This window comes from Hevea brasiliensis, chromosome 13 (genome assembly GCF_030052815.1).
Source record: "Hevea brasiliensis isolate MT/VB/25A 57/8 chromosome 13, ASM3005281v1, whole genome shotgun sequence".
NCBI lineage: Eukaryota > Viridiplantae > Streptophyta > Magnoliopsida > Malpighiales > Euphorbiaceae > Hevea > Hevea brasiliensis.
In genome coordinates, this window is record NC_079505.1 from 87,916,251 (window position 1) to 87,944,081 (window position 27,831).

At 36.6% G+C, this 27,831-nt stretch overlaps 2 protein-coding genes across 2 annotated transcripts; one reads left to right on the plus strand and one right to left on the minus strand.

The window, feature by feature from the left end:
• The first annotated feature begins 1,262 nt into the window (after positions 1-1,262).
• LOC110637428 (heat shock protein 83) lies at positions 1,263-4,524 on the plus strand. The gene is made up of 4 exons (XM_021787518.2): positions 1,263-1,695; positions 1,812-1,953; positions 2,437-2,717; positions 2,803-4,524. The coding sequence occupies exons 1-4, from the start codon at positions 1,573-1,575 to the stop codon at positions 4,351-4,353; spliced, it is 2,097 nt and encodes a 698-aa protein (XP_021643210.2). The 5' UTR covers positions 1,263-1,572; the 3' UTR covers positions 4,354-4,524.
• Positions 4,525-5,133: 609 nt separating this feature from the next.
• LOC110637436 (40S ribosomal protein S10-1) lies at positions 5,134-7,829 on the minus strand. Its single transcript, XM_021787536.2, has 5 exons — positions 7,672-7,829; positions 7,531-7,579; positions 6,538-6,817; positions 6,306-6,435; positions 5,134-5,382 (listed from the first exon to the last, which is right to left on the minus strand). Exons 1-5 carry the CDS (start codon positions 7,672-7,674, stop codon positions 5,296-5,298), a joined length of 549 nt encoding a protein of 182 aa, XP_021643228.2. The 5' UTR covers positions 7,675-7,829; the 3' UTR covers positions 5,134-5,295.
• Positions 7,830-27,831: the final 20,002 nt, after the last annotated feature.

Below are 27,831 nucleotides of genomic sequence, written 5' to 3' on the forward strand. Positions count from 1 at the left end.
AATTATATGAAAATAGATTTAAAGTATAGGATATTCAAGGAAACAATATTGTAATAATGATGTAAAATTCCCTAAAAAATTCATATTTATTATTTAATCAATAAGAAATAAATTACAATAATTTATTTTTTATAAAAAGAAAGATGTTTTATTAATTAAAAATAAAATAAAAAAGTGAAGTGTAAATTAACATATAATATTTTTTTTCATAAATGAACTAAAATTTATAAAAAAAATATTTTAATAATATATTTAATTGTAAAGACCTTACTTTTTAAAAATTAATTTTTAAAGAAAATATATTTTAAATAAAAAAAATAAAATAGTAATATCAATAACAATAATAATTAAAAAAATTAAAAATATAAATCAAATAATTAGTATGATAAATTTTTTGATAATTAAAAAATAGAAAAAAATTAATTAAATTAAGAGAAAGTTATAAGCTCGGCTAAGAATAATACGTTGCAGATGCATTGAGATATATATATAGATTTCTCTTCAGCCAAGAAAATTATATTCTGCATTGGCCGAATCAAGTAAGACGTCTTAGTTAGCATAGCAAACCTCTTAAAAATCACAACATGTGGCTTCATAAAAGAAATTTCAATGAAAGAAATAAAGATAATGGATTCAAACATGGGTTGCTTTACCTTTTTCTCTATTTACACATCTCGTCAAACTAATTTTCAGATACCGCTGATTTAACGGCCTGCCAGCCGCTTCACAAAAAATTATATAATTGAACAATAATTTCATATAAGATCATTTACATAAAACAATAAATTAATAAAAATATATCATCATAAAATTTAATATTTCTCATGTATTTAATATTTTAAGGTTATGTTTGATATTTACTAATTACTAATATTTTGAGGTTATATTTGACATTAATTAATTATTAACCGTAATTTTAATTCAATTTGATTAAAAAAATTAAGTTGCTAATTGAAAAAAATTAGACTAAATTATCTTTTGAAAAAAAAAATTATCAAAAAATAAATTATATATTTTTAAAATAACTTTTTCTTGCGCTCCCAAGCGGCATAAAGCAGGCGATTGGTCTTTAGCCATTTATTTTGCAGAACACACACGCACTCACCAGTGGTAGCGCGTGTGACGTCCTCGTCAGCAAGAACGGTTACCCACAAGGAAGAACATTCCAGACTTCATAACTAGGCGAACCTTCCCGATTTCGTAACAGAAAATTACCAAATAAATATTAAATAATATTCTAATAAATCAAACAGGCGGCAAAAAGCGCCACCGTTTCAACCCAAAAACAACAATTATCTCGTGTGCTTCGTTTCATGGAAGAATCCAGAACTCGTCTCTTGTCCCTCTCTCACGCTGACCCATCGGAGAAGAAGAGACTAGAACCCTTGCAACTTTCCAGTATATATACCCTACAAGTATTGCGTGTGTAATCAACTTGAAAATTTCCTAGGTCATCTAACAAAGCAATATCTCCTCTTTCGTGTGTTTTCTCTTGCGCTCTCGCATTCTCTTGCGCCTGTGTCGAGGCTTGTGTGTTGGTGTGGAGTAGTGTTGAGGAGGGCGGACGTGCAGATGGCTGATGCTGAGACCTTCGCCTTCCAGGCTGAGATTAACCAGCTTTTGAGCTTGATCATCAATACTTTCTACAGCAACAAGGAGATTTTCCTTCGTGAGATCATCAGCAACGCCTCTGATGTATGTAGTCTACTCTTTTCTCATGCTTTCATTAGCTATCTTTCGTTAGTCTCCTATGAAATTCTCATCGATTCGAACACAAGGCTGATGGTATGTGGTTGCTATGTGGCTTTTAGGCATTGGACAAAATAAGATTTGAGAGCTTGACGGATAAGAGCAAGCTCGATGCCCAACCAGAGCTTTTCATTAGGCTTGTTCCTGACAAGGCCAATAAGACCCTCTCAATTATTGACAGTGGTATCGGAATGACCAAAGCAGGTAATGAATTCTATTGCAATTTAATTTAGTCCGTCTGATTCTTACATTTGCGTTTTTTACTCTGGAGGATTGTATTCAAAAAACGAAGCATGTGAAAGTTAGGGGGGGGGGGGGGAAGCAAGAGAAGAAAAGAATTCTATATATTTCTTGTTCCTTGGAAAGATTAAAGGAGACGATGTTTGTCGCTTGTACCAAGATTGGTTGTTTTTGGCTAAAATCTACCCCTTCGTCTGATAGTGAAAATTTATAAACAAAATTGTTTAAGTTGTTTGACAAGCTAAGAGGAGATGATCATTTTGCTTATTGTGACACCCTTGGGATATGCATTTTTCTTTTTGGTTGTCTTGCGGCTGGCGACTTTGGTGGGAAAACTTTAAATGTAGAATTAACAGTCGATTTAGTTGAATTAGCTGCAAGTAATTATCCCATTGAATAGATGTTGTTGTGCGCTGGATTCACGGTTTTGGTTGTTTCTCCGAACAGATTTGGTGAATAATTTGGGTACCATTGCAAGATCCGGCACCAAGGAATTTATGGAGGCATTGCAGGCTGGTGCGGATGTGAGCATGATCGGTCAATTTGGTGTTGGTTTCTACTCCGCTTATCTGGTGGCGGAGAAGGTCATTGTGACCACAAAACATAATGACGATGAACAGTACATCTGGGAATCACAAGCTGGTGGTTCTTTCACCGTCACAAGGGATGTCAACGGGGACCAACTTGGCAGGGGTACCAAAATTACACTTTTCCTTAAGGAGGACCAGGTATGACATAGATTCTGATCGAAGATATGGTTAGTTGATAATGCCTGCTTGATACTGATGTGGTGTATTACCTCTCTGTTTGCAGCTCGAGTACTTGGAAGAGAGGAGGATTAAGGACCTTGTGAAGAAGCACTCTGAGTTCATTAGTTACCCTATCTACCTATGGACAGAGAAAACAACCGAGAAAGAGATCAGTGATGATGAAGACGATGAACCCAAGAAGGAAGAGGAGGGGGATGTTGAGGATGTTGATGAGGAGAAGGAGACCAAATCAAAGAAGAAGAAGATCAAGGAGGTTTCTCACGAGTGGCAGCTCATCAACAAGCAAAAACCCATCTGGCTGCGCAAGCCGGAGGAGATCACCAAGGAGGAATATGCATCTTTCTATAAGAGCTTGACCAACGACTGGGAGGACCACCTTGCTGTCAAGCATTTCTCTGTCGAGGGTCAGCTTGAATTCAAGGCTATCCTGTTTGTTCCAAAGAGGGCTCCGTTTGATCTTTTTGACACCCGCAAGAAAATGAGCAATATCAAGCTTTATGTTAGGAGGGTCTTCATCATGGACAACTGTGAGGAGCTAATCCCCGAGTACCTTGGCTTTGTTAAAGGTGTTGTTGATTCTGATGATCTGCCTCTTAACATTTCTCGTGAGATGCTTCAACAGAACAAAATTCTCAAGGTTATTAGGAAGAACCTTGTGAAGAAATGCATTGAGATGTTCAATGAGATTGCTGAGAATAAGGAAGACTACAACAAGTTCTACGAAGCTTTCTCGAAGAATTTGAAATTGGGTATTCATGAGGACAGCCAGAACAGAGCCAAATTGGCTGATCTTCTCCGATACCACTCAACCAAGAGCGGTGACGAGATGACAAGCTTGAAGGATTATGTTACCAGGATGAAGGAGGGCCAGAAGGATATCTACTATATTACTGGTGAGAGCAAGAAGGCAGTTGAGAATTCACCATTCCTAGAGCGGCTCAAGAAGAAAGGCTATGAGGTTCTTTTCATGGTGGATGCCATTGATGAGTACGCTGTCGGGCAGCTCAAGGAATATGATGGAAAGAAGCTGGTTTCTGCTACAAAGGAAGGATTGAAGCTTGATGATGAGACCGAGGAAGAGAAGAAGAAAAAAGAGGAGAAGAAGAAGTCCTTTGAGAACCTCTGCAAGACAATCAAGGACATTTTGGGGGACAAGGTTGAGAAGGTGGTGGTCTCTGACAGGATTGTGGACTCCCCATGCTGTTTGGTGACGGGAGAATATGGCTGGACTGCTAACATGGAAAGGATCATGAAGGCTCAGGCATTGAGAGACAGCAGCATGAGCTCATACATGTCCAGCAAGAAGACCATGGAGATCAATCCTGATAATGTTATCGTGGAGGAGTTAAGGAAGAGGGCAGAAGCTGACAAGAATGACAAATCTGTCAAGGATCTTGTGTTACTATTGTTTGAGACTGCTCTCCTGACCTCTGGCTTCAGCCTCGATGATCCAAACACCTTTTCTGCTAGGATTCACAGGATGTTGAAACTGGGTCTGAGCATTGACGATGATGAGACTGCCGGCGATGATGCTGATATGCCTGCTTTGGAGGAAGATGGTGCTGAGGAGAGCAAGATGGAGGAAGTCGACTAAAGATTTGTCCATGTGGATGAAGGGGTGCGTGTCAATTGCGTATGGGAATAGTCGACTAAACGCTAGTCTTTTGGTGTCTTATAATGCGTGTTGAGGTCTCGTCTGTGTGTCTGATAAAGAGTCTATATTTTGTAATTTTGTTTTCGATCGAATATAGTTTGGTTCTTCTCACTTGAACGACGCCCAGCATTTTTTTCCTTTGTCGTTACGTTGACCGTATGATGGAATCCAGCAGCAGGAGCAGCCAGTGGTTTTTTTTGGAATTTCTGAAGGAAATAAGTCCGTCGTTAGCTGGTAGTGACATGGGAAGTCATGTTGACAATAGACGCGCTCATTGAAATTTTGCTCCTTGGATTCATGGCGAACTACTTAGAAATTTAGATCAATAAGACCTTACCATGATAATCGATTTCTTGTGTAAGTAGTCGTTCGCTTGGTAATAATGTAGAATCAGTAAGAAATTGAATTAATCCTAATAAGCATGCGTAATTAAAAGCTCATTCCTCTCGATCAGCGTATGAAACTTTGGTGACAATTGCGAGCAGTTAAACAAAAAAAAAAACAGAGGGGTGAGAAAAACCCTAGCCCTGGAGCTAGATAAAAATGTGTTTTAGGGTATGGACTGGTTGAGCCAGGAAAGGAACCAACGTTCTCTCTTACATTGAGGTAACGCTGATTTTCCTAGTGAGCTTTCAGATCCTTGCTGATCATTAACTGGCTATTGACATAGTAATGTTGCAGAGCATGCTCCACTAATCATTTAATCACATGACAAAACCGTAATCAAGGTTTTCGTTATAAATTTCAAATCCCAAATCAAGCTCAATGTAATTTAAATCAAACAAAATCCTAGGGGGGTTTGGATAAAGGCACCAAGACAAATACTTGGGTTTCAACTAATACATTCGTAAAAACATTAACAGCCAAAAACCAGCAAGACGTTCAAGCGAAGCCAGAAGAACTGGATTGAGCTGCACCATAACCTCCACCTCCACCTCCACGACCGAAGCCAGGCCTTCCACCAGATCCCTGTTTGTTAGTAATACAAAATACAGGAATATCAGATTCAAGTATGCAGCAATGACTAGATCACTACAAAAGGAACATTGTAAAAGAAGTACTGATACAAGTACAAAGAATTAAAAATTTAATAGCAATGGAAGCAACAAAAAGGTAATGAAAGAAGGCTCTTGGCCAAACCAAAAGAACGATATAAAAGAATAGTGGTATGACTAACTTACGAAGCACTAAAAAGTGATAATGGGTATGTCTAAAAAGCAAATATTGGTATAAGCTAAACCAATATATGGCTCAACTAGGACACAACTGATAATCACATGCATAAACGCATTCCAGAAATTGCAAGCTTAAGCTGTTACTACTGCATGTCAATAGTAGCAGTCCTTAGAAAACCCAGAATAAATGCAACCCCATGTTTTTACAGTGCCTCTGTGCATAGATTGTATCAAGAATTGCGCAAATTATAAAGTAAGCTCAGCATTCCAACAACTCAACTCAACTCAACTCAACTAAGCCTTTATCCCAAAAATTTGGGGTCGGCTATATGGATTCGCTTTTTCCACTCTGAACGATTTTGGGTTAAATCCTCAGAAATGTGTAATGCTTCTAAGTCATAAACTCAGCATTCCAACACCACGGAGAAAAGCAAAAATAAAATGCAGATATCATTGCAATGGATAAGGTAGAGTTTTTTATGTCAGCATTTATGGATCTTTATTTTCATTCAAATATACAAAAGCATACAAAAATTACGCAGCATGTAGAGAGGATGATTGAATTCAACAGACAGCTACTACTCTATCTTAAAGTTAATGCACAAAGAAAATGATGATATGGTGTAAAGCATACCCCAATTGACAATCAACAAAGGTAAACTTTATCATAAACAGAGGTATAACCAGCAACAATTTAAAGTGCTATAGTGAAATTACCCTAAATGAGGGCTGGAAATCTGCTGGAGCACCTCCCTTTTCACCACCAAAATCACCCCCTCGAGAACCTCCTCGGTACCCATCACGATCACCAAATCTTGGACGGTCTCCTTCAAAGCGTGGTGGGCCTCTAGAGATTCAGATAACAACACCTATTAATCACTGTCCAAACCACCAGAGAGGGAAGGATAATTGCATAACCTTAAAAAGCAAATGGTCAAATTTAAATTACCGGGGCCGGTCACCAGGTGGGCCACCCATTGGCCGACCAGTGGGCCTCGCAGATTTCTTCAAGGTGGCAGGAACAATTTCTGACGGAAGATTAAGATAAGTTCTCAAAAACTCAATCCCATCATTTGTGAGGTACCAGTAGTAGTGCATCCATGCAAATGTCTCACGGACATACTCCTTGGATTTGAAGCTCTGCATCAGCTTAATCACCTGCAGATTTGGGACATCGATATTTGGGTGCTTTGCAAGGTTGAAATCCTTCTTTGCATAGCAAACTCCCTCTGTGATTCACCAGAAACTTAAGAACCCATTAGTTAATGGTAAAATACATGAAAATTTCAGCTTTTCAAACCACTCAATACCCAAGAAATAAAACAAGCACGCAAGGCCCCTTCTATTGAACTTGATCTAAAATGCATAGCAGATTAGCTGCATGTCCTACTAACTAGAAGACAAGCAAAAAGGCATTGAGAGAACCTGGCCCTCTTTTCCTGATTATATTTCCCAATAAAGCAGACAAAGAAAACTATCTGATAATTGAAAGCTAATTTAACCACCATTTTATATCTACTAACATCCAGTAGTTCAATTATGGTTAAAATTATGTTTGAACGCAAATGAATTTGAAATTCATTTGTAAATAAATTATCAATCGGCACCTTGCATATTCATACATAGAATTCATTATAAATAAAGGAACCATTACGAAGATTTTGAAAACTCTATACTATTATTATGGTTCATTCAAAATTTCTATCAATTTGGATAGGATTTGAAATCATATAAAATTTCTTGGAATTCAGTTGATCCATTAAAGCTCTTAAATGCATTTAAATCCTTAAACAGAACAAGCGAACTCGAAGAATAAAACTTTAAAGTTTTTTTTTTTTTTTTCTATAACAGTTTTCTATGTCACCGAAAGGACCTGTAGTGGAAGGCAAACAGTAAATCAAAACAAATAACGAACAAGAGCGAGTAGAGGAGATATCAGAACCTTGAAAGAGATACTTTGAGATCTCCCTCCTGTTCTTCTCTGGAATAATCTGAAAATAGCATCAAAAATAGTTTAGTCAATTTCATCCACACGTCCACTTGTGCATATACAGGGATATGTCAAGAGAAACAGATGAGTTACCATGGTTGTTAACAGGCGACAAAGCAAACCCTTCTATTTGGCAGTAGCTGCAGTCTGCAGAGATGCAAGGAAGCTCGTAAACCCTAGAGGAATGATGTGGACTCTATATAGGGAACGTCTATACCTGATAATCCAGCTAAGCCCTTGATCTATTTTGCATTGGGCTTTATGACACAAATGTATTGGGCCGATATAGAGCATCCCTTTCTACTTATTCATTAAGTGATTTAAATACTGCTTGGCAACTGAGTTTCAGAGCCTGAAACTACTTTTTTGAATAAAAATATAATTTTAGATATTATTAAGAAAAGTAATTTAAAAAGAGTTGTTTTATTATTTTAATATTCTTATGACTAAAACTAAATAAATTTAATTTTTAATTATTTTTTAACACTCTCTAATTAATATATTTAAAAAAATAATTTTTTTATAATAATTTTTATAGTAATGCCAAACAGCCCTTAATTTCTTTATTTTTATTTCTTAGGTTTTATTATCATACTCAAATACTAAACCGTTGTCGGTGTATATAATTTTGAGCATTTGATTCAATGCAATTTTATTGAAAAAAATTCGGGCATTATATAATTAAATTTAAAACAAAAAAAAAATCCATTTCGTATTGAAATCAAATTTCAAATTTGTGTTAGTATATGTTATTTAATTTCGTGCATATAAATAATTAATCTATATCGATGTAATGTATAAATGTGTGAAGAAATAAGAAATATTAGTTTTATTTAAATTGTCCTTCATTATTTATAATACTTATAATTATATTTTTTATTATTTAATTTAATATTATAATTTATATAAATTTTCAATTCTTACGATTTAAAATTTAATTATCTATATAATTTTAGAATTTATATAAATTTAAAATTTTTATTGTTACTTATATTTAAATTCTACTTATTTTTGAATTTTTATTATAATATAATTTAAAATAAAATTTTATAAAAATATGTTCATAATTTAAATTATTTAAAAAATAAAAAATATTTTATTTATATAATTTTCTGTTTTAATGAATCCTAATATATTTTTATTTATATCTTATAATTATTTATGTAAAAATATTTTAATATAATTATATTTGAATTTACATAAAAAAATAAGAAAATAAATTAATTTTTGCCAATCAAACATATAAATTCTTTTATTAATATTTTTAAGCTTTCTTTTAATTTAATTTCTTATAAGTTCATTTCAAAAATATTTCATATAAAATAAATTATATATGAGAAAAAAAATTAAATAGGTAGATATATTATTTAAAAAATTAATAATTAACATAATATGTTAGACTTTAATTTAATTATAAAATTAATACAAATTAATAGAATGATTGAATTTTATAATATTGATTTTTTTTCTCAATAGTACATTATTAAAAGTTTAAAAAATGTTAATGTGTGTGCATATAAAACAAAATATAATGATTTTTTAAATTTTTTTATACTATAATCTTATTCTAGTATGGCAAATATTCAATACATGTTAAAACTAATTAGGAATAATACTTTGATTATAGAATTATTATTTTAATTAAATAAATTTATATTTAAATATAAACTTAAATTGATACTTTGATTTAAAAATAATATTATGAATATAAGCATTACATCATTTAATAAAATTTTTATTTATTTAAATTCAGTAACTTTCTTTTTTAAAATTTGAAATTTACTTTTAGAAAAATAATTATAAAAAAAATAATTTAAAAATTCATTGCAAGCTAGTCTAACAAAGTGTTTTATTGTATCAAATAATTGTCTATATATTTTTTAATATAATATTTTCAATTAAAAATAATAATATACTAAGGTCAATGTTTTTTTATTATATGAGCATTGATTTTTTTTATTTTTTATATAAAAAGAAAATTTTAGTTATTAATTTATTATTTATAAATAAGTTATCACTGTTAATATATTTGTCAATTTTATTTTTAAAATTTTTTTTCCATATCGTAAGAAAATATAAAATTATGTAAAAATATTATATATAAAAAAAATCAATAATATTGATACTTATTAATATGAGTGTTCACAGAAAATTTTAATAAAATTAAAAAAATAAAATAAAAAATAACTAAAAATTCAACATTATATAAAATTATACCAAATTGAATTTATTTTACTATTATATGTATAAACTCTTAAATTGAATTGTAAAAAAGTTTAGATTTTTCATGCTAATTATACATATTTTATAAAAAATTGTATAATGCTAAAAACTAATTTATCTTGATAAACCCATGTATTTCATTATTGAAAAAAATTTAACATGAAAATATATAAACTAAAAAAATAATAAAAAGTTAAATGTACATATTTATAAAACACTTATAATTATGAAATTATATTATAATAATAAATTTTTCATAATAAATTTTATCAAAACAATTTCTTAGTTTTATTGATATACTTTCATTTTCATTAATCAAATTTAAAAATAATAAGTGTACATATAATGTACATATCATGAAAAATAAAAATTATTATATTATCATAATAATATAATTGCAATACATGTAATGAGCACAAAAAATGTGTAATACATATTTAAAAAAATAACTAGTTAAATATAAAAATACGTATTTTTATAATATTTATATATTATTATTTAAATAAACAGAATTTAAATATTGCATAAAATTATTAAATTTTAAATATAAATTATTAATAATTATTTAAAATATATAAACTAAATAAATTTAGGTATTATTTGAATAATAATATTTAATTTTGAAATGGATTTAATAGATTAAAATAAAATTTAAGTAAACTTATGACAAATTCGAGTATTTGAGTAATGTGATTTTTATGGGTTGCGTATCCATTGCCATCACGAGTATATACAGTATTTGAAGGATGGTTGGATTGATTTTGTGAGAAGTTAAAATATCTATTTTAGTACTTTTGGACTAAGAACAGAAAGTTACTATTTTCTTCTATAGTAATGAGTACAGAATGCGAAGTTGAATGCTCACTGCCAAAATCATGGCAAATGATATTTTAAAGCTCAAGTATTTCACAAGCACTTTTACTGTTACTTATTTTATTGTATATTTTCAATCTTCAAAACTCTGACTGTGATGATTTAATTAATTTTTCATGTTGTAACAATGTTTGGTCGGTGAGAAAATGAAAGAAAAGAAGAAGAAATGGTCTAATTTCTGAGCTTCATTGGCGATCTGCTGTTTTGCATGTTATTAATATAACATCACTGATTTTTAAATAATTATTATATATATATATATATATATATATATATATATATATATATATATATATATATATATATATTTTATTCTAACATTGGTATTGTAGATTTCGCGTATGTACTTTCATTTTGTGGAAATTCGATCATCGCCAGAATCTATAATTTTAGACCCGAGTAGATAAGCTACTAGAACCATTTTAGAATTGGATCAAGATTATAGGCTACCCCACCATTTTCAGACGTTCTGGACGCGTTCCAGTTGTCAGATTTGGCATAGGTAAACTCAAACTCTACATTACTCAATTTTTGCCTTGTACTGGATTAGAATAAAATTTATAAAATATTCGTGGATGATAAGAAAATTACGATTTCTATTACAATAGCCTTATAATATTGTTAAGAACCGCGGGGCAAATTTATAGAATTTTTAAAGTTAGTTTGGATAGCTTTTGAAAAATATTAGTTTTAAAGTCTTATAATTGAGTTGTCTGATGTTGTGATTATTGCTTTGTTTGGAGGGCCCAGAAGGAGCCATATAATGATGATGAGATATGGGTTGGGTTTAGAAGTGTTATTTGAATTATTTTACAGGTTGGGTAGGTCATAGGTATAAGGGAGACTCTGTCTGATTTTCAGCACAACTTGGGGTGTCTTTAGTTTTTTCTAAACTTGTATTGAGTCAAATTTATTAAATAATTGTAATGAAATTGTCAGGTGAGCCGGGACAGCCTTCCTCCTCCGCCCAGCCGCCACAGTGACTTCGGTTAAGTATGTCAGTAAAATATTAATTTTAATTGTAATTTCGATATTATTATATGTTCAAGCATGCCTACGCATCACTTATAAATATGTATCTATATAGTTAAACACTAGGCATATTTTATATTGCATTCATAATTATTGAAGTGTCATGGATGTTGTTTGTGGTAATTTGGAGCAGTGTGTGTGCGTGGTGTGCGTGTGGTATGGTATTGGATATGGACATGAAGGGTAGACACGGCTTGAGAGACATTCGCTGGTGTCGACACCATATTTTGGCCGATCCCCAAAATTAATAAAACTTTGGAACTGACCTCAGTACTAAGTCCCCTTTTGACAGCTAATCACGTTTCCGATCTCTCTTTGATAGACAGTCACATTTCCGATCTCTCCTCACAGAGAATTAAATCAATGCTAGGTCCTCACATCGATCGAGCCTTACCGGTCTATTAAATCGCTCACCGATCTCTCCGACCCGTTGTAGTATAAACAAAGTGAACTAGATCTTTTCTTACCAGTTTTATTGCCGATCTCCCTTTCAAAAGTTTAAGAGTTAAGGTTTTGGTCCGGTTTAATGAGGATTTCGATCTTAAGTGTTCAAGTCAAATTTCCAATTTTAATCAAGTCCCGTTCAGCATTTCTTCCCTACCGATCTCATACTCTTTGTGTTTTCCGATCTCTCACACTTAGGTTAATAATCATCTTCAGTTATTTCAACATACTCAGACAATCAAGTGTTTAATAATTTAGAAATTTTCCGATCATAACCATTCATCGAACAAAAAGGGCATTCCACTTCATTTCATTTCAAAAATTTGTACAAGTCATTCGGCTGGGGGATCACCCCCAGCCTGATCTACATTTTGCTCATTTTCTCTCTCACCCTCGGCCTCCTCTTCGCTTTCCTCCTCGCCTTCAGGAGCCAGGTCGGCCATCCAAGAGAAGTCCTCTTCCGGGTAACGCTTCTGGAGTTCGGCCAAGAGGTCCTTGTGAGCATTCACATAGGCACCAGCTATCCCCGTCACCATTTCCTCGTCTTTCGCCTTAAGCTCCTCGATAAGTTGGGCGACCTGAGAAGCTTCGTTGGCCCGGAGCGCCTCGACTTCCCTGAGAGCCCGATCCCTTTCAGCCAGAACATGATTCTGTTCGGCCACTCTGTCTTCATAGAACTTCGCCCGCCCCTCAACTTGAGATATGTAATCCTGAGCGGATGCGAGTTGGGATCGGAGGGAAGCCATTTCCTGATTCTTCTTCTCAACCTCCTTGCCCAGGCGATGAGCCTTTTCCCGAACTATGGTCTGGTTCACCAGGCACTCCACGTTCAGGCTCATGGCGCGAGTCAAGATATCGTCAAGGCTGTCCGGGGATAGCCTTTCCCGATCCTCCCGAAGGCAGATGGAAGACCCCAAGACTTTGGCAAAACCGGGGTTCTCCCGAACAGTCCGGTTATTCTTCAGGGACTCCATCAACGTTTGAGCGCCACGAGAAGAGGATCTCACAGAAGATTGAGAAGGACCCCTTTCTGTGCTTGGAGCAACTGGAGGGGGTGGAGCCGGCTCTTCTTGTTGAGGAGGAGATCGGACGGCCGGTGATCGGCGGCTCTGAAGGTCGGGACGGGCCTCCTTGCGTCTCCCCTGGTTCATGGCCGGGAGTTCGAAGCATCTCCGAACGCTTCATCTCCTTTACTTTCCGGGAGATCTCTCTTTCCTTCTTCCGCTTCCTAGAACCCTCATCACCCGCCATACCTGCACAAAGGAGAGGTCAGTGAGATCGCTAAGGTCCTGAGATCTGAGATTTAGAAAATACCAGTGCCGAGGTCAGAGAGCGGAAGTTCGCGATCTTGGCCGATGAGCAGCTGTAGGGTCCAATGGTGCAGCTCGGCGGTCACTGCGTCTAAACAGGAATACTTTTGAGTGGCAGCCTGATTTTTCAGATCCATCACTATTAAGCTTTCTTCCTGGTTCAGGTTAACGTGCTTCGGAAGCAAGGGCCCCTGGTGCCACCAGCTACGAGGGAAGTCCTCAAAGCAGGTCGGATTTTTGCTCCTCAGAATGAAGAAGCGGTTCTTCCAATTTTTAAGGGAGGAGGGCAGGTCGGTGAAGAGCCTGCAATGAGGCTTCGCCTGAAAGAACCAGTGATCATCGTCCTTTCGACGAGCTAGCCTGTGCAGTTCGGCGAACACCTCCCTTAGATCGGCATAGACCTCGGAAAGCTACTAAGATCCGCCACGAGTTAGGGTGAATTTGAGCAATGCATACCCGGTGAAGTTTTAGGACCTCCTTGAAGAAGTCGTCCAGAGGGAACCGAAGACCGGCCTTTAACTGTTCCTCGTATACCATAACCAGGTCATTTTCTTCAAAGAAGTGATCGCCGTGGCACCGGATAAGTTCGTACGAATCAGGGCGAATATTGCACTCCTGGCTAAACGATTGTAGATCGGACTCTTGTAAGATCGATGGCAGCTCATCCATAGGGAGATTCTCCCTCCCTGAAGAAGGTACGTGCCTTGATGGTCCGACCCGCCCCCGAGCTGGAACAGAGGCCCTAGGAGGTTCTGTTTGCGCGCTTGGCCCGACCACTTCTTCTTCGCCGACGACCACGAACTGAATGGAGGGAGGACTCGCCGCTCTTTGACCTTCGGCACCGCTCATTTTCAAAAGAAATAAAGAACTTAAACTAAAAAGAAGATCAAAGCCCTTACCGAAGTCTGATCGGCGTCGGAAGAACTTGAGAAAACGAGAGAACTTCGAAGTTGTGAGCAGGGGACTGAAAATGGAATGAGAGAACAACTGGCTAACCCCCCCACCCCTATTTATACTAGTCCGAGCATTTAATGCTCACGAGGTTCTAGGCAACACATCGATTGGTGGGACTCGCCAGCTGTTCTGACACTTCTCTCAAATATTCGAACATTCCAAGGAGATCGGTTAAATGGAGATCGGCATAATAAGTTGAATGAAGGATTAGTTAAGAGTCGTTTTGTTAAGAACCAGATCGGACAAATATATCAGAGATCGGAAAATAATCAATAAGATAATAATTGGAGAAATAAGATTTTTATTTCCAAAAGATCGGATTACATCATTTGGGTGATCTCTAGGGATCGGATTACAATAAAGGTCTAACTACATCATTTGGGCGATCTCTAGAGATCTGATTACATTGAAGGATTACATCATTTGGGCGATCTCTAGAGACCGGCGGGACATCCTATCTAAAGAGTCCCAGGTTTATAACTGATCCCAAGGGTGTCGCCGATCGGAGCTTAATCCGCTGTCGGAACACCCAATGTGGGAGGAAACCGCTGTCGGAACACTCAATGTGGAGAGAAGCCGAATGAACTTGAGGAAGCAACCGCCAAGGGTCAGCGGAGCATCAGACAAGGTTATGCGATCACCGGGGTCGTAAATCTTCAGTCGAGGAATAAGGAAGTCCATCGGAGAGGGATCAAAAACCACAATCATGGCCGGAACGACCGCCGGAGCAGCTAGAACTAGAAAAGAAAGAAGGAAGAGAGAAAAATCAGATGAAGGAAATGTCTCTGTCGTCAGGGGTATATATAGGGGAAAGCGGGCATTTATTCTTGGCGAAAAATGAAGCTTAACGCCTCGGGAATCGAGGGGAAATTAATGCTTTGACCAGACCGAACCAGAGAAAGGGAGAGATCGGAATAATAGATCGGAAGACGGGAGATTAGCATGAGAGATCGGAATAGGAGCGTGTTAAGAAGAGGGATCGGAAGACAAAAGGAATAAGACAAATCCCAAATAACCGTCGTCAGAATCAGAGCCGAGGTAGTTAAAGCATTACAGACGAGATCTCCACCGCACGCCTCAGAATCGCCTTAATCTTGACAGTGCGGGGTATGTCATGACAGTCCTGTACATCCCAATCCCTACCGTTGATCTCACTTGTAAGGACAAACCCGGAACCCTTGGATCAAGAGAGAAGACGACAATACCAGCGTCTTTCGCTCTTAGCCCTCAGATCGTTCCGGACGAGAAGATTTAGGACCGTCAGATTGAAAGAAGAAAAGGACAAATATTCTGAATAGTGATCTCAGCCATTCATTTCGATTCTCTTTAATTCCTGAACATCCGATCATGTCCTTCGAAATCTTGACCCTCCATCTCCCTCAAAATAAATCCTGACCCTTCATGGGGAGCACCCGATTCCTATAAATACCTGCATGAAAAACTGTTCAAAGGACGGGCAAAAAAGAGAGGTAGTTATTATAGCGGAAGAACTCTGAAACTTGATTCAGTTTGTTACTCTGCTAATTTGAAGTTTTGATTAGAAAGACTTTTGAAACTAGTTTTCTGAAGTGTTTTCTTGAAAAAGGATTCTGAATACTGGAACTCTACATTTTCAGTTTGTTCATTATCCGGTCACACTCTCACTCTCAGCCTTTTATCATATCTGTCTTCATTCCCATTATCCAAGCTCAACTTCATTTCACTCGGTTTTTATCTTAATCTTACTGCATTTTAGCTAAGCACCCTTCAGTTCACAAAGAACATTAGCCCTCAAGCTAATCAGTCTGCTGTCTTATTACTATTTGTCACCCCGTAGTCATTTCAATAGATTTGGCTCCTTACAGGTAAGAGCTCATATCGCCGTTTTATTAAGTATTTACGTTTACTTTCCGCATTTTCTTTGTTCTTTTTATGTATGTAATTTTCTCCAAGTTTATTTAGTGCCAAAGAACCTTAAAGAATGTTACTCTCGAGTTTATTTCTTTAGCGATCAGTCCATCATTTCATTAACCTTCATCATTTCTGAATGCAAGTTTTCTATCTCCTAGTAACGTGTAAGTGGTTGGGTAAAACGTAGGTAGCAGCAATTTAAGGGTCTCTTTTAAGAGAGAGAGCCTGAATAACACGTCAGGAAAATAGCCACAATATTGGGCTGACGTAAACGGCAATTCGGCAAGATGCCATAAAGTGGAATAAAACCAAAGTAAACAAAATAGAATAGATCAGACATTAATAGGTACTGGTAAAGTGACCTTAGGGGAAGTCAGCAAAATTCAGTCCAGCCTCTTTTATTTAGTCACAAAATATCAATTAGTTAAAAGAAGCCTTATCCCCGGCACCTTAGAATGCCAGAATCCTTAGCTTTAGGGCCTTATGACATGTAGCTGAAATTAAAATTCGGGAAATCGGAAAGATCCCATTCAGGTTCCTGTTAATTTAAAAGAGATCGGAAGAGAGTTCTTATCCGGTCTCAAATCGAAATTTTAATAAATACTTAATAGAGATCGGAAGAGAGTTCTTATCCGATTCTCAACTCAAAATTTAAAATAAATATTAAATAGAGATCGGAGGAGAGTTCTTATCCGGTCTCAAATCAAAATTTTAAATAAATACTTAATAGAGATCGGAAGAGAGTTCTTATCCGATCCTCAACTCAAAATTTAAAATAAATATTTAATAGAAATCGGAGGAGATTTCTTATCCGGTCTCAACTCAAAATTTTAATAAATATTAAATAGAGATCGGAGGAGAGTTCTTATCCGGTCTCATTTCAAAATCTTAATAAACATTAAATAGAAATTGGAGGAAAATTCTTATCCGATCCCTGAGCTAAAATTTTAATGAATACTTAAAAGAGATCGAAGGAGAGTTCTTATCCGATCCTCAATCCTAAATTTTAAATACCCCAAAAGAGACCGGAGGAGGATTCTTATCCGATCTCCTCTCAGAATTTAAGAGAGATCGGAGGAGAGTTCTTATCCGATTCTCACACCTAATTTTAACCTACAACCAAAATGATATGCGACGTCAATTCACTAAGGTTGTCTCATTTACTTATGTATCTGGGCGATCCAAATTTAGTGAAAAATCAAATGCTCCTTTAGTCAAAAGGATCAACATGTCCATTCAAGCCCTCCTAACTAATGCAAAATTAAATCTACTTACCCTTATTAAGGGACGAGGTGGGGTGCCTAACACCTTCCCCACCCGTTTACGGACCCCGAACCTAGAATCTCTGTTTTGAAGTGGTTTTATTTCAATTTATCTTCACAAATGGTTTTCTTTAGTTACCCTCAAAACTAAGGTGGCGACTCCTCACTCTTTCCCACTTCGGTGAGTGATCGTCCAGGCGACCGCAAAATCCCTTGCGACAGCTGGGACCCGGTCCTTCGAGGTAGATATGGCTTGAGAGACACTCCCTGGGACCCCGTATTTGGTTTATTAAGCGAAAGTCTGGCTTAAGAGACACTCGCTGGTAGAGGTTGGATTAAGAGGGCTGTATAGGGGATCAGCTCCCATATATGTATTATTTGACAGTATTGGGTGTGTAAATGCTCCAAATTGCCTTTTTGCTGTTGTGATATGAAAATTATGACAATGTTGCATTTCACTCCATAGGGTGCATTAGCTTTAGATAGCTATAGAAATTATGGTTAAAATTGATATTTTACTCTCTGAGTCAAACGCTCACTCTTGTTCATCTATTTTTTTCCAGACTCTTGGGGGATTATTTATTGTGGCTAACCTGCTCTTCTTCTTCACAGGTCCATTGATAGTATTTAATGTATTTTATAAAATTGAGTTAAATTTTAGACTCTGCATGTGTTAGAAGCACTTATTTTATTTTGGGCCTGTATTATAAAAGTTATGTTTGACCTGTAAAATTATTAACTGTATGCATGATGGGATTGGACGAGGGAGCTGAGCTCCCATTTGAGTTATGACCTTTTGATTATGTGGAGGGTGAGCTGAGCTCCCCAATTTATTATATATTGTGTTTACAGGTCATGCGAGTCAAAAACTCCCCGTTAAATGGTCCATTTTATGGCCAGATTCTGTCCGGTTGAATTCTTAAAATTGGGCCCAAATGGGCCTTAGAGTTGGGTTGAGGAATAGTTAGGCTTACTACGGGCCTCGGGAGCTTTAGGCTGGCCTAGGTCCTAGTGCCGGTCCGGCCCATAAGTTGGGTCGTGACAAATGTAGTATCAGAGCTTAGGCTTTAGATTCATGGGAAAATGAACACCTAGAGTTGTCATATGCGGAGTATAGGATTCTGTTTCGTCTTTTTTCTGTAATTCTTTGTTTCTAGATTATGCGTTATTCCTCGGTTAATATAAAAGTGCTTCAGTTTAGCACCTCAGTTTTGTGAAGCAGATAGAAGTGTAAAATAGAGTTAGCAGACATGTTGAGGTCTACCATGGAAATATGTTCTCCAAGAAACACTATATTTCTATCAGTATGAGTCTAAGTGTTGTGCTTATCTGGTGCTAGGCACGAGTATATAAAGGTGAATTTTGATAGTATAATTGCATTAGATAAGGGTGAGGATACCACTGCTGGCAGTCATCGGTGGATGACCCAGTCATAGTAAGTTTATGATAATAGTATATTCAAGAGAGATAAGAGATTAGGAGACCTAGTCTGTCAGGACGTATCGTAGTAACTATACAATGTTCTCGATGTCTGCTCTGTAAGCTGCAGATTATAGTACCGACATGAGATTATTGTGTAGAGCTGCGTGCATCCCCGTGGTGCTCCATAATGAGGGTGTTTGCGGATGGCCTTTATTTTGATACAATTATGCCAAAATAGAGTTCTATATCTGCAGAGGAGTTGGGAACTCCTGGTTAGGGATCTAGAGCTAGAATATCGAAAAGTCACAGTTGGGTGGTAACTAGAGTCAGTAACTCGGTTACCCTAGCATGAGCTAAAGTTACATCAAGAGTTTCCATCTGACCAAAGGTTGCGGATTAGTTGCAAAGTAAAAGTGACATCTATAGAGTGAGACCATTTGGTCTTCGGTATGAAATTTTGGATGGTTTTTGCAGTACGACAAACGTTTTGCTTAGAGCTTAGTGAGAATAGTATACCTTGTGTGTATCAGCAAGGTGTAAAGTACAACCCTACCACCTAGGGAAGGTCAGAACTATGAATTGATGATTTACAGAGCTATGATATGATAAGAGAGTCATTGATTTGAAATGATTTTGGCAAGGTGGTAAATGTAGTACCTTTGTTGCAGTAAGTTAGGGTATAGTCCTATCTTTTTAGAAGGGATCAAAGGTTATTACTGATAATGATGACTTATGGAGTAGTGTCTCAAATGGGATTGTAGTGTGAGATAGAGAGTTGTTAGCTTAGGTGTTCTAGAGAAGGTACAAGTTCCATGTAGGAATTATAAGATATTGAGAAATACATGGATTAAAGGAGTGATTGTTGGTAAGATTGGAGTAGATCTGAAAAAATCTGTAAGTGCTTTTATCTTCTAGAATATAACTAAGTATAAGGAGCATTGGACAAATAATTATAAGTATGGAAGATAAATGAAGAGTAAAAAGGAAATAGTAAATTCTAAGATGATATGTCAGGCAGGACGACAGTATAACAAATGTTAGATACAACTGATATCTTGTAATAACCCACAATAATTACAAAGAAATAATGAAACTAAAAAGGGAGACTAAGGGGTATGAGCTAAATCTTGTTTATCAAACAATGATATACCATAAATGGTGAGAGAACATTTCTCCTTCTTTTCAAATTGGCTCGTGTTTTGATTCTAGGAGATTATGTTAAGGAGAAAGGTCGTGTCAAAGTGACCCAATTAATTGAAAATTTGATGGGTGTTAATACATATCTGATCTTTTAAGGCGAAAATGACGATAATGGTGTACCTAATGTTAAGTATGAAAGAATGATCAGAGATGTGACAGGAGTTAAATTGAGCTAGTTACTAGGGCTTACAACCCTTTTGAACTATAAGCTGGAGGAAGTGCTATTTGCTAATGAGTTACAGCGAATGAAATTGTTGCTAATGGGAAAAGTTGAGGCTGAAGTTTGGAAAGTTATGGGCAGTATATATGATTATATTAAGGAGAATGAACACGTGAAGTATCTTGTTCAGAATTAAGGCATGGCACATATTTCCCACAGCTGTGTTAGTTCATATGGAACTTATAATTTATGGGGCTCCTATCCATCCAAGATGAGCAATTTCCTACTAAGGCTGGTAGGAAATGATAATGTTCTGATAGGTAAGTTAGGAAAGGGGATACAAAAAGAATTTTCTATGGTTAATTATAATGTTACGTAATGTGAAAAATGTGCTGGTAGGAGTCAATCGTAAAGTTAGAATTCTCGAAGTAATAGAACTAGTAATCAAGATAAGACTAAGAAAAAAAAAAAGAAAGTTATAGTTGATGATGGGATGGACATCCTTGAAGGAAAAGGTGTAAGGGTGAGATAGGACTAAGATTAAGAAATAAGTACAGCATGTTGAATAGATATCAACGATAGCATAAATAGGAAAGGAAAGTGGATAAGATCCAAAGGACAGGAAGAAAGCTCGGTAGAGCTAGTTATAATGATGAGGATAAGAAGGAATAGGTATGCTAGGAACACACTAAGAGATGTTTGAAACAAGTTATTATGAGATGATAGATTAAAGGAGTAGTAGAGCCTTGATCTAAGTGCCAATGTGTCAGAAGTAAGCCACATACTAAGAGGCTTTAGGAAGAAGTCTAGATATTTCCATTTCAGAGAAGGAGTGGGAAACGATAAAGTTGCATTAACTAGATTGTCAAGGAATACAAATACATTTGTCCTATAAGAGAAGAGACCCAGTTCACTTTCCAATATTGATAAGTGGTGTAGGGTACGCTTGACACATGGATGGAGCTCTACATAACTAGTTACATAAGATGGACAGGAGCTGGTCTAAGGACCTTAGTAATGATACAAAAGAGATTGAAAATTTGAAGTATCATAGGAGTGAGAAGATTTATATGTATTAACCATTGAGGTCATAGGACAAGTAAAGGTTTCAAACTAGATGTATATGATAGGTGCTACAGGAAAGCATTTCATAGGATACTATAAGATATGGAACATAAGTCATGTTTTTTGAGAACAAAGATTATTGAAACAAAGTAATGAGGACTGAAGTCACCAAGAGACACGTTAAGGCGTAATAAAAGTGAGGTAAGCACCAAAGTTGATTAAAGTTATCAGATATCAAGTCGAGAGTAGTGGAATTATAATGAGTACTAGAGATGACAAAAAAAAAGGGTAAACGAGTAGTCAGATGTGATGGTTTAGACTCAAAAGGAGGATGGTAGCTGACATAATACGACAGGGGCAGATAGACATAAAAATTTTTAACTATCCATGCAGATCCAAGGCGGAAAGATGTAAAATTTGCAATGGGTGACCGTGTTCTTGAAGGTTTCTCCTATGAAAAGGGTTATGAGATTTGGAAAGAAAAAGCAAATTGGCACTCCATTATATAGGACCTTTTAAGATCATGTATAGAGTGGGAGCGGTTGCCTATCAGTTAGAGTTGCCACCAAACCTTTCTCATGTCCACCCAGTATTCCACATTTTCATGCTTAGAGAGTATGTTCCTGATCCTTCTCATGTGCTGTGACCAGACACAATGGAGTTAAATGAGAATTTGATCTTTGAGGAGCAACTAGTAGCTATAGTAGACTATCAGATGAGACAACTTTGATCAAGGCAAATCCCTATGGTTAGTCCTGTGGATGAGTTAATCTATGGAGGGATGCACTTGGAAGTTAGAGCGGGATATGCGCAGCAAATACTCATAAGTTTGATATGCAACTATGTGTCATTGTTCTGTCTTATGTAAAATTCGAGGATGAATTTTCTATAAAGAGGGAAGAATGTATCATCCCTAATTTTCAAATAATTATTTTATATATATATATATATATATATATATTTATTTATTTATTTATTCTATCCCTGGTATTGTAGACTTCGCGTATGTTCTTTCATTTCGTGGAAATTCGATCGTCGCCTGGATTTGTAATTTCGGGCTGAGCAGATAAGCTGCTGGAACCATTTCAGAACCGGGTCAACATTATAGGCTACCCCACCATTTTCAGACGTTCTGGACACTTTTCAGTTGTCAGATTTAGCATAGGTAAACTCGAACTCTACATTACTCAATTTTTGCCTTATACTGGGTTAAAATAATATTTATAAAATATTCGTGGATAATAAGAAAATTACGATTCCTATTGCAATAGCCTTATAATATTGTTAAGGACCGCAGGGCAGGTTTATAGAATTTTTAAAGTTAGTTTGGATAGTTTTTGAAAAATATTAGTTTTAAAGTCTTATAATTCAGTTGTCTGATATTGTGATTATTACTTTGTTTGGAGGGGCCATATAATGATGATGAGATATGGGTTGAGTTTAGAAGTGTTATTTGAACTATTTTGCAGGTTGGGTAAGTCATAGGTATAGGGAGACACTGCTGGATTTTTAGCACAACTTAGGGTGTCTTTGGTCTTTTCTAAACTTGTATTGAGTCAAATATATTAAATAATTACAATGAAATTGTCAGGTGAGCCAGGACAGCCTTCCTCCTCCGCCCAGCCGCTACAGTCACTTCGGTTAAGTCTGTGAGTAAAATATTAATTTTAATTGTAATTTCAATATTATTATATATTCAAGCATGCCCACCCATCACTTATAAATATGTATCTATGTAGTTAAATACTAGGCACGTTTTATATTGCATTCATAATTGTTGAAGTGCCATGGATGTTGTTTGTGGTAATTTAGAGCAGTGTGTGTGCATGGCGTGCGTGTGGTATGGTATTGGATATGGACAGGACGGGTAGACACGGCTTGAGAGACCCTCGCTGAGACTCGGTCCTTCGAGGTAGACACGGCTTGAGAGACACTCGCTGGTACCCCGCATTTTGTTTATTAAGCAAAAGTCCGGCTTGAGAGACACTCGCTAGCAGAGGTTGGATTAAGAGGGCTGTATAGGGGATCAGCTCCCATATATGTATTGTTTAACAGTGTTGAGTGTGTGAGTGCTCCAAATTACCTTTTTGTTATTGTGATATGAAAATTATGACGATATTGCATTTCACTCCACAGGGTGCATTAGCTTTAGATAGCTATAGAGATTATGGTTAAAATTGATATTTTACTCTCTGAGTCGAACGCTCACTCCTGTTCATCTATTTTTTTTAGGCTACAGGGGGATTATTTGTTGTGGCTAATCTGCTCTTCTTTTTCGCAGGTCTATTGATGGTATTTAATGTATTTTGTACAATTGAGTTAAATTTTAGACTCCGCATGTGTTAGAAGCACTTATGTTATTTTAGGCCTGTATTCTCAACTCAACTCAACTAAGCATTTATCCCAAAAATTTGGGGTCGGCTATATGGATTCGCTTTTTCCACTCTGAACGATTTTGGGTTAAATCCTCAGAAATGTGTAATGCTTCTAAGTCATGCTGTACTACTCTCCTCCAAGTCAATTTAGGTCTACCCCTTTTTTTCTTTCTATCCTCTAGCCTAATGTGCTCTACTTGTCTAACTGGAGCCTCCGTATCTCTACGCTTCACATGACCAAACCACCTCAATCTCCCTTCTCTCAACTTATCTTCAATTGGCACCACTCCTACCTTTTCTCTAATACTTTCATTATGGACTTTATCTAGTCTAGTATGGCCACTCATCCACCTTAACATTCTCATCTCTGCAACTCTTATCTTAGATGCATACGACTCTTTCAGTGCCCAACACTCACTACCATATAGCATAGCCGGTCGTATGGTCATGCGGTAAAATTTTCCTTTTAATTTATTGGGAATCTTGCGATCACATAAAACTCCCGTGGCATATCTCCACTTCAACCATTCGGCTTTAATCCTATGACTAACATCCTACTCACATCCCCATCTACTTGAAGGTCGAGCCTAGATATTTAAAGTGATTACTTTGGGACGGTGCCACTCCATTCAAACTAACTCCTTCCCTATCACCGGTTTGGCCTTCACCGAACTTGCAATGCATGTATTCATCTTCGTTCTACTTAACTTAAAACCCTTTGACTCTAGAGTACTTCTCCAAAGTTCTAGCTTCCTATTGACTCCTTCTCGTGTCTCATCTATCGAACAATATCATCTGCAAACATCATGCACCAAGGAATACTCTCTTGTATATGTTTCAGTTCATCTAAAACTAATGTAAAAGGTAAGGGCTTATGGTGATCCTTGATGTAATCCAATTGAGATCGGAAAATCTCTTGTGTCCCCTCCTACTGTGCGCACAATAGTAGTTGCTCCTTCATACATATCTTTCAATACTTGTATGTACCTAATAGATACCCTCTTTTGTTCTAACGCATTCCATAAGACCTCTCTTGGAACACTATCATAAGCCTTCTCCAAATCAATAAAAACCATGTGTAGATCTTTCTTCCCATCTCTATATTTCTCCATCAAGCTTCTAATGAGAAAGATCGCTTCCATAGTTGAACGACCAGGCATGAAACCAAATTGATTGAGAGAGATAGAAGTATCATGACGTAGTCGATGCTCCACAACTCTCTCCCACAACTTCATAGTATGGCTCATGAGTTTAATTCTCCTATAGTTTGAGCAACTCTGTATGTCTCCCTTATTTTTAAAAATAGGTACTAAAATACTCTTTCTCCATTCATCAGGCATTTTCTTTGAGTTTAGAATCTTATTAAATAATTTAGTTAACCATGCCACTCCCATATCTCCCAAATACTTCCACACTTCAATTGGTATTTCATCGGGTCCACAGGCTTTACCTACTTTCATTCTCTTAAGTGCTTCCTTTACTTCTAAAGATCTAATCCTTCTAGTATAATTTACATTCTTTTCTATTATTCTATAATCTATATTCACGCTATTTCCATTTTGACTATTATTAAAGAGATCATTAAAATAATTTCTCCATCTTTCTTTAATGTCCTCATCTTTCACCAACACTTTTCCTTCTTTATCCTTAATGCACCTAACTTGATTGAGATCTTGACATTTCCTTTCTCTACTCCTTGCTAATCTATAAATATCTTTCTCCCATTCTTTAGTTCCAAGTTTCTCATATAACTTTTCAAAGGCCTGTGCTCTTGCTTGACTAATCGCCTTTTTGCCTCTTTCTTTGCTATCTTGTACTGTTCATATGCCTCATTATTATCACATTTAGGTAATTTCTTATACCATTCTCTTTTTCTCTTCACTGCCTTTTGTACTTCCTCATTCCACCACCATCTCTCTTTTGAGGGTGGTCCATGTCCTTTAGACTCCCCAAGTACTTTTCTAGCTACTTCTCTAATCTTTGATGCCATCTGTATCCACATATCATTGGCCTTCATATCTAGCTTCCATACTTCGGACTCAAGAAGCTCATTTTTGAACTTCACTTGCTTTACTCCTTTGAACTCCCACCACTTTGTTCGAGCTACACTATTTCTTCTGACCTTACTTGAAATGTTCCTAGACTTGACATCCAAGACCACCAACCTATGTTGACTTGTTAAAGCCTCTCCTGGAATGACCTTGCAATCCTTGCATAGAGCTCTATTTGTCTTCCTGGTTAAGAGGAAATCGATTTGGCTTCTATGTTGCCCACTTTTGAAAGTCACTAAATGTGACTCTCTTTTTATAAAGTAGGTATTTGCTAGTATTAGGTCGTATGCCATAGCAAAATCCAGGATGCTTTTTCCCTCCTCATTTCGACTGCCAAAACCAAAACCTCCATGAACATTCTCATAACCTTGCCTATCACTTCCTACATGTCCATTCAAATCTCCACCAATGAAAACATTCTCTTCATTCGGTATGCTTTGCATTAAATCATCCATATCTTCCCAAAACCTTTATTTACTCTCACTGTCTAGTCCTATTTGTGGGGCATAAGCACTAACTATATTTATTGTTTCTCCGTCTAGTACTAGCTTTACTAGTATAATTCTATCTCCTACTCTTTTCACAGCTACTACTGCGTCTTTCAATGTCCATCTATGATTATACCCACTCCGTTCTTGTTTCTCTCCTTTCCAAGAAACCATAATTTGTACCCTGAATTACCCACTTCCTTACTTTTCTCTCCTACCCATTTAGTCTCCTGAATGCAAGCAATATTCACCCTTCTCTTTTCCAAGGTATCCACAAGCTCCATTAATTTTCCTGTAAGTGATCCAACATTCCAAGTACCAACCCTGATCCTCCTCCTATCCTGCTCCTTCCTAATTGGTCTCCTTCTATGATATCTTCTATTATTTTCTATGTCTATCTTGTGTTCTGTTCCACTATTTGTTCTATTATCTGTCCTATGGACTAACTTCTTTACCCACACCCGTCCATGATGTGGGAACCCTTGCTCACTTAACACCACACCCGAGCGCCGGCATGGCGCGTCGCTTTCGGTGAACGCCCTACACCCTTGCATATTTATCACTACACCCAGGCTCCGATGTAGCGCGTCGTTAGTAGAGGACGCCCCAACGTTTATATCATTTGAATCCATATCATAGGGTGTGACGAAATTTTTACGCTGGTTGTCACCTACCGCAACCCTCCTCCTTTATCCGGGCTTGGGACCGGCTAAGCGCAAACTACTTAGGCCTGTATTATAACAATTATATTGGACCTGTAAAATTATTAACTGTATGCCTGATGGGATTGGACGAGGGAGCTAAGCTTCCATTTGAGTTATGACCTTTTGATTATGTGGAGGGTGAGCTGAGCTCCCCAATTTATTATGTGTTTACAGGTCGGACGAGTTAAAAACTCTCCGTTAAATGGTCCATTTTATGGTCAGACTCTGTCCAATTGAATTCTTGAAATTAAGCCCAAATGGGTCTTAGAGTTGTGTTGAGGAATAGTTATACTTATTACGGGCCTCGGGGGCTGGCCCAAGTGATAGTGCCGGTCCGATCTATAGGTTGGATCGTGACAATTAGTAATCAAATAGGAGATCATTTGCATGTATAATATCATTGAAGATTGCTTTTGTATTTATTTTATTGTACAGGAAGCCAAATTTTGGACACATTGAGAAAATTTCTTTCAACTTTGGCTGAGTTACGCGGAGCTGGTTAATTATGGATTAGTCGAAAAGGCTCCGCTGCTGGGCTCCGTAAGTATGACCTTTTGGGGATTAGTCTCTCCATTTCCACTTGAGAGTGATAAAATTCTTTAGCAAGTGAACGAATTTATCATGAAATAGCTACTCCCTTAGCCTGTGCTAAGCAAACTGGTTTAAATTACAGCAAGGGCACTAGCTTATCCAATATCCAGTGACCTTGATAACAAAATAGGATTGGGTTTCCTAAGTGAACAACAATTAGGGCTTAATCCTGCCAGTGGATTTGACAAGAGGTAAATGTTCTACAATCA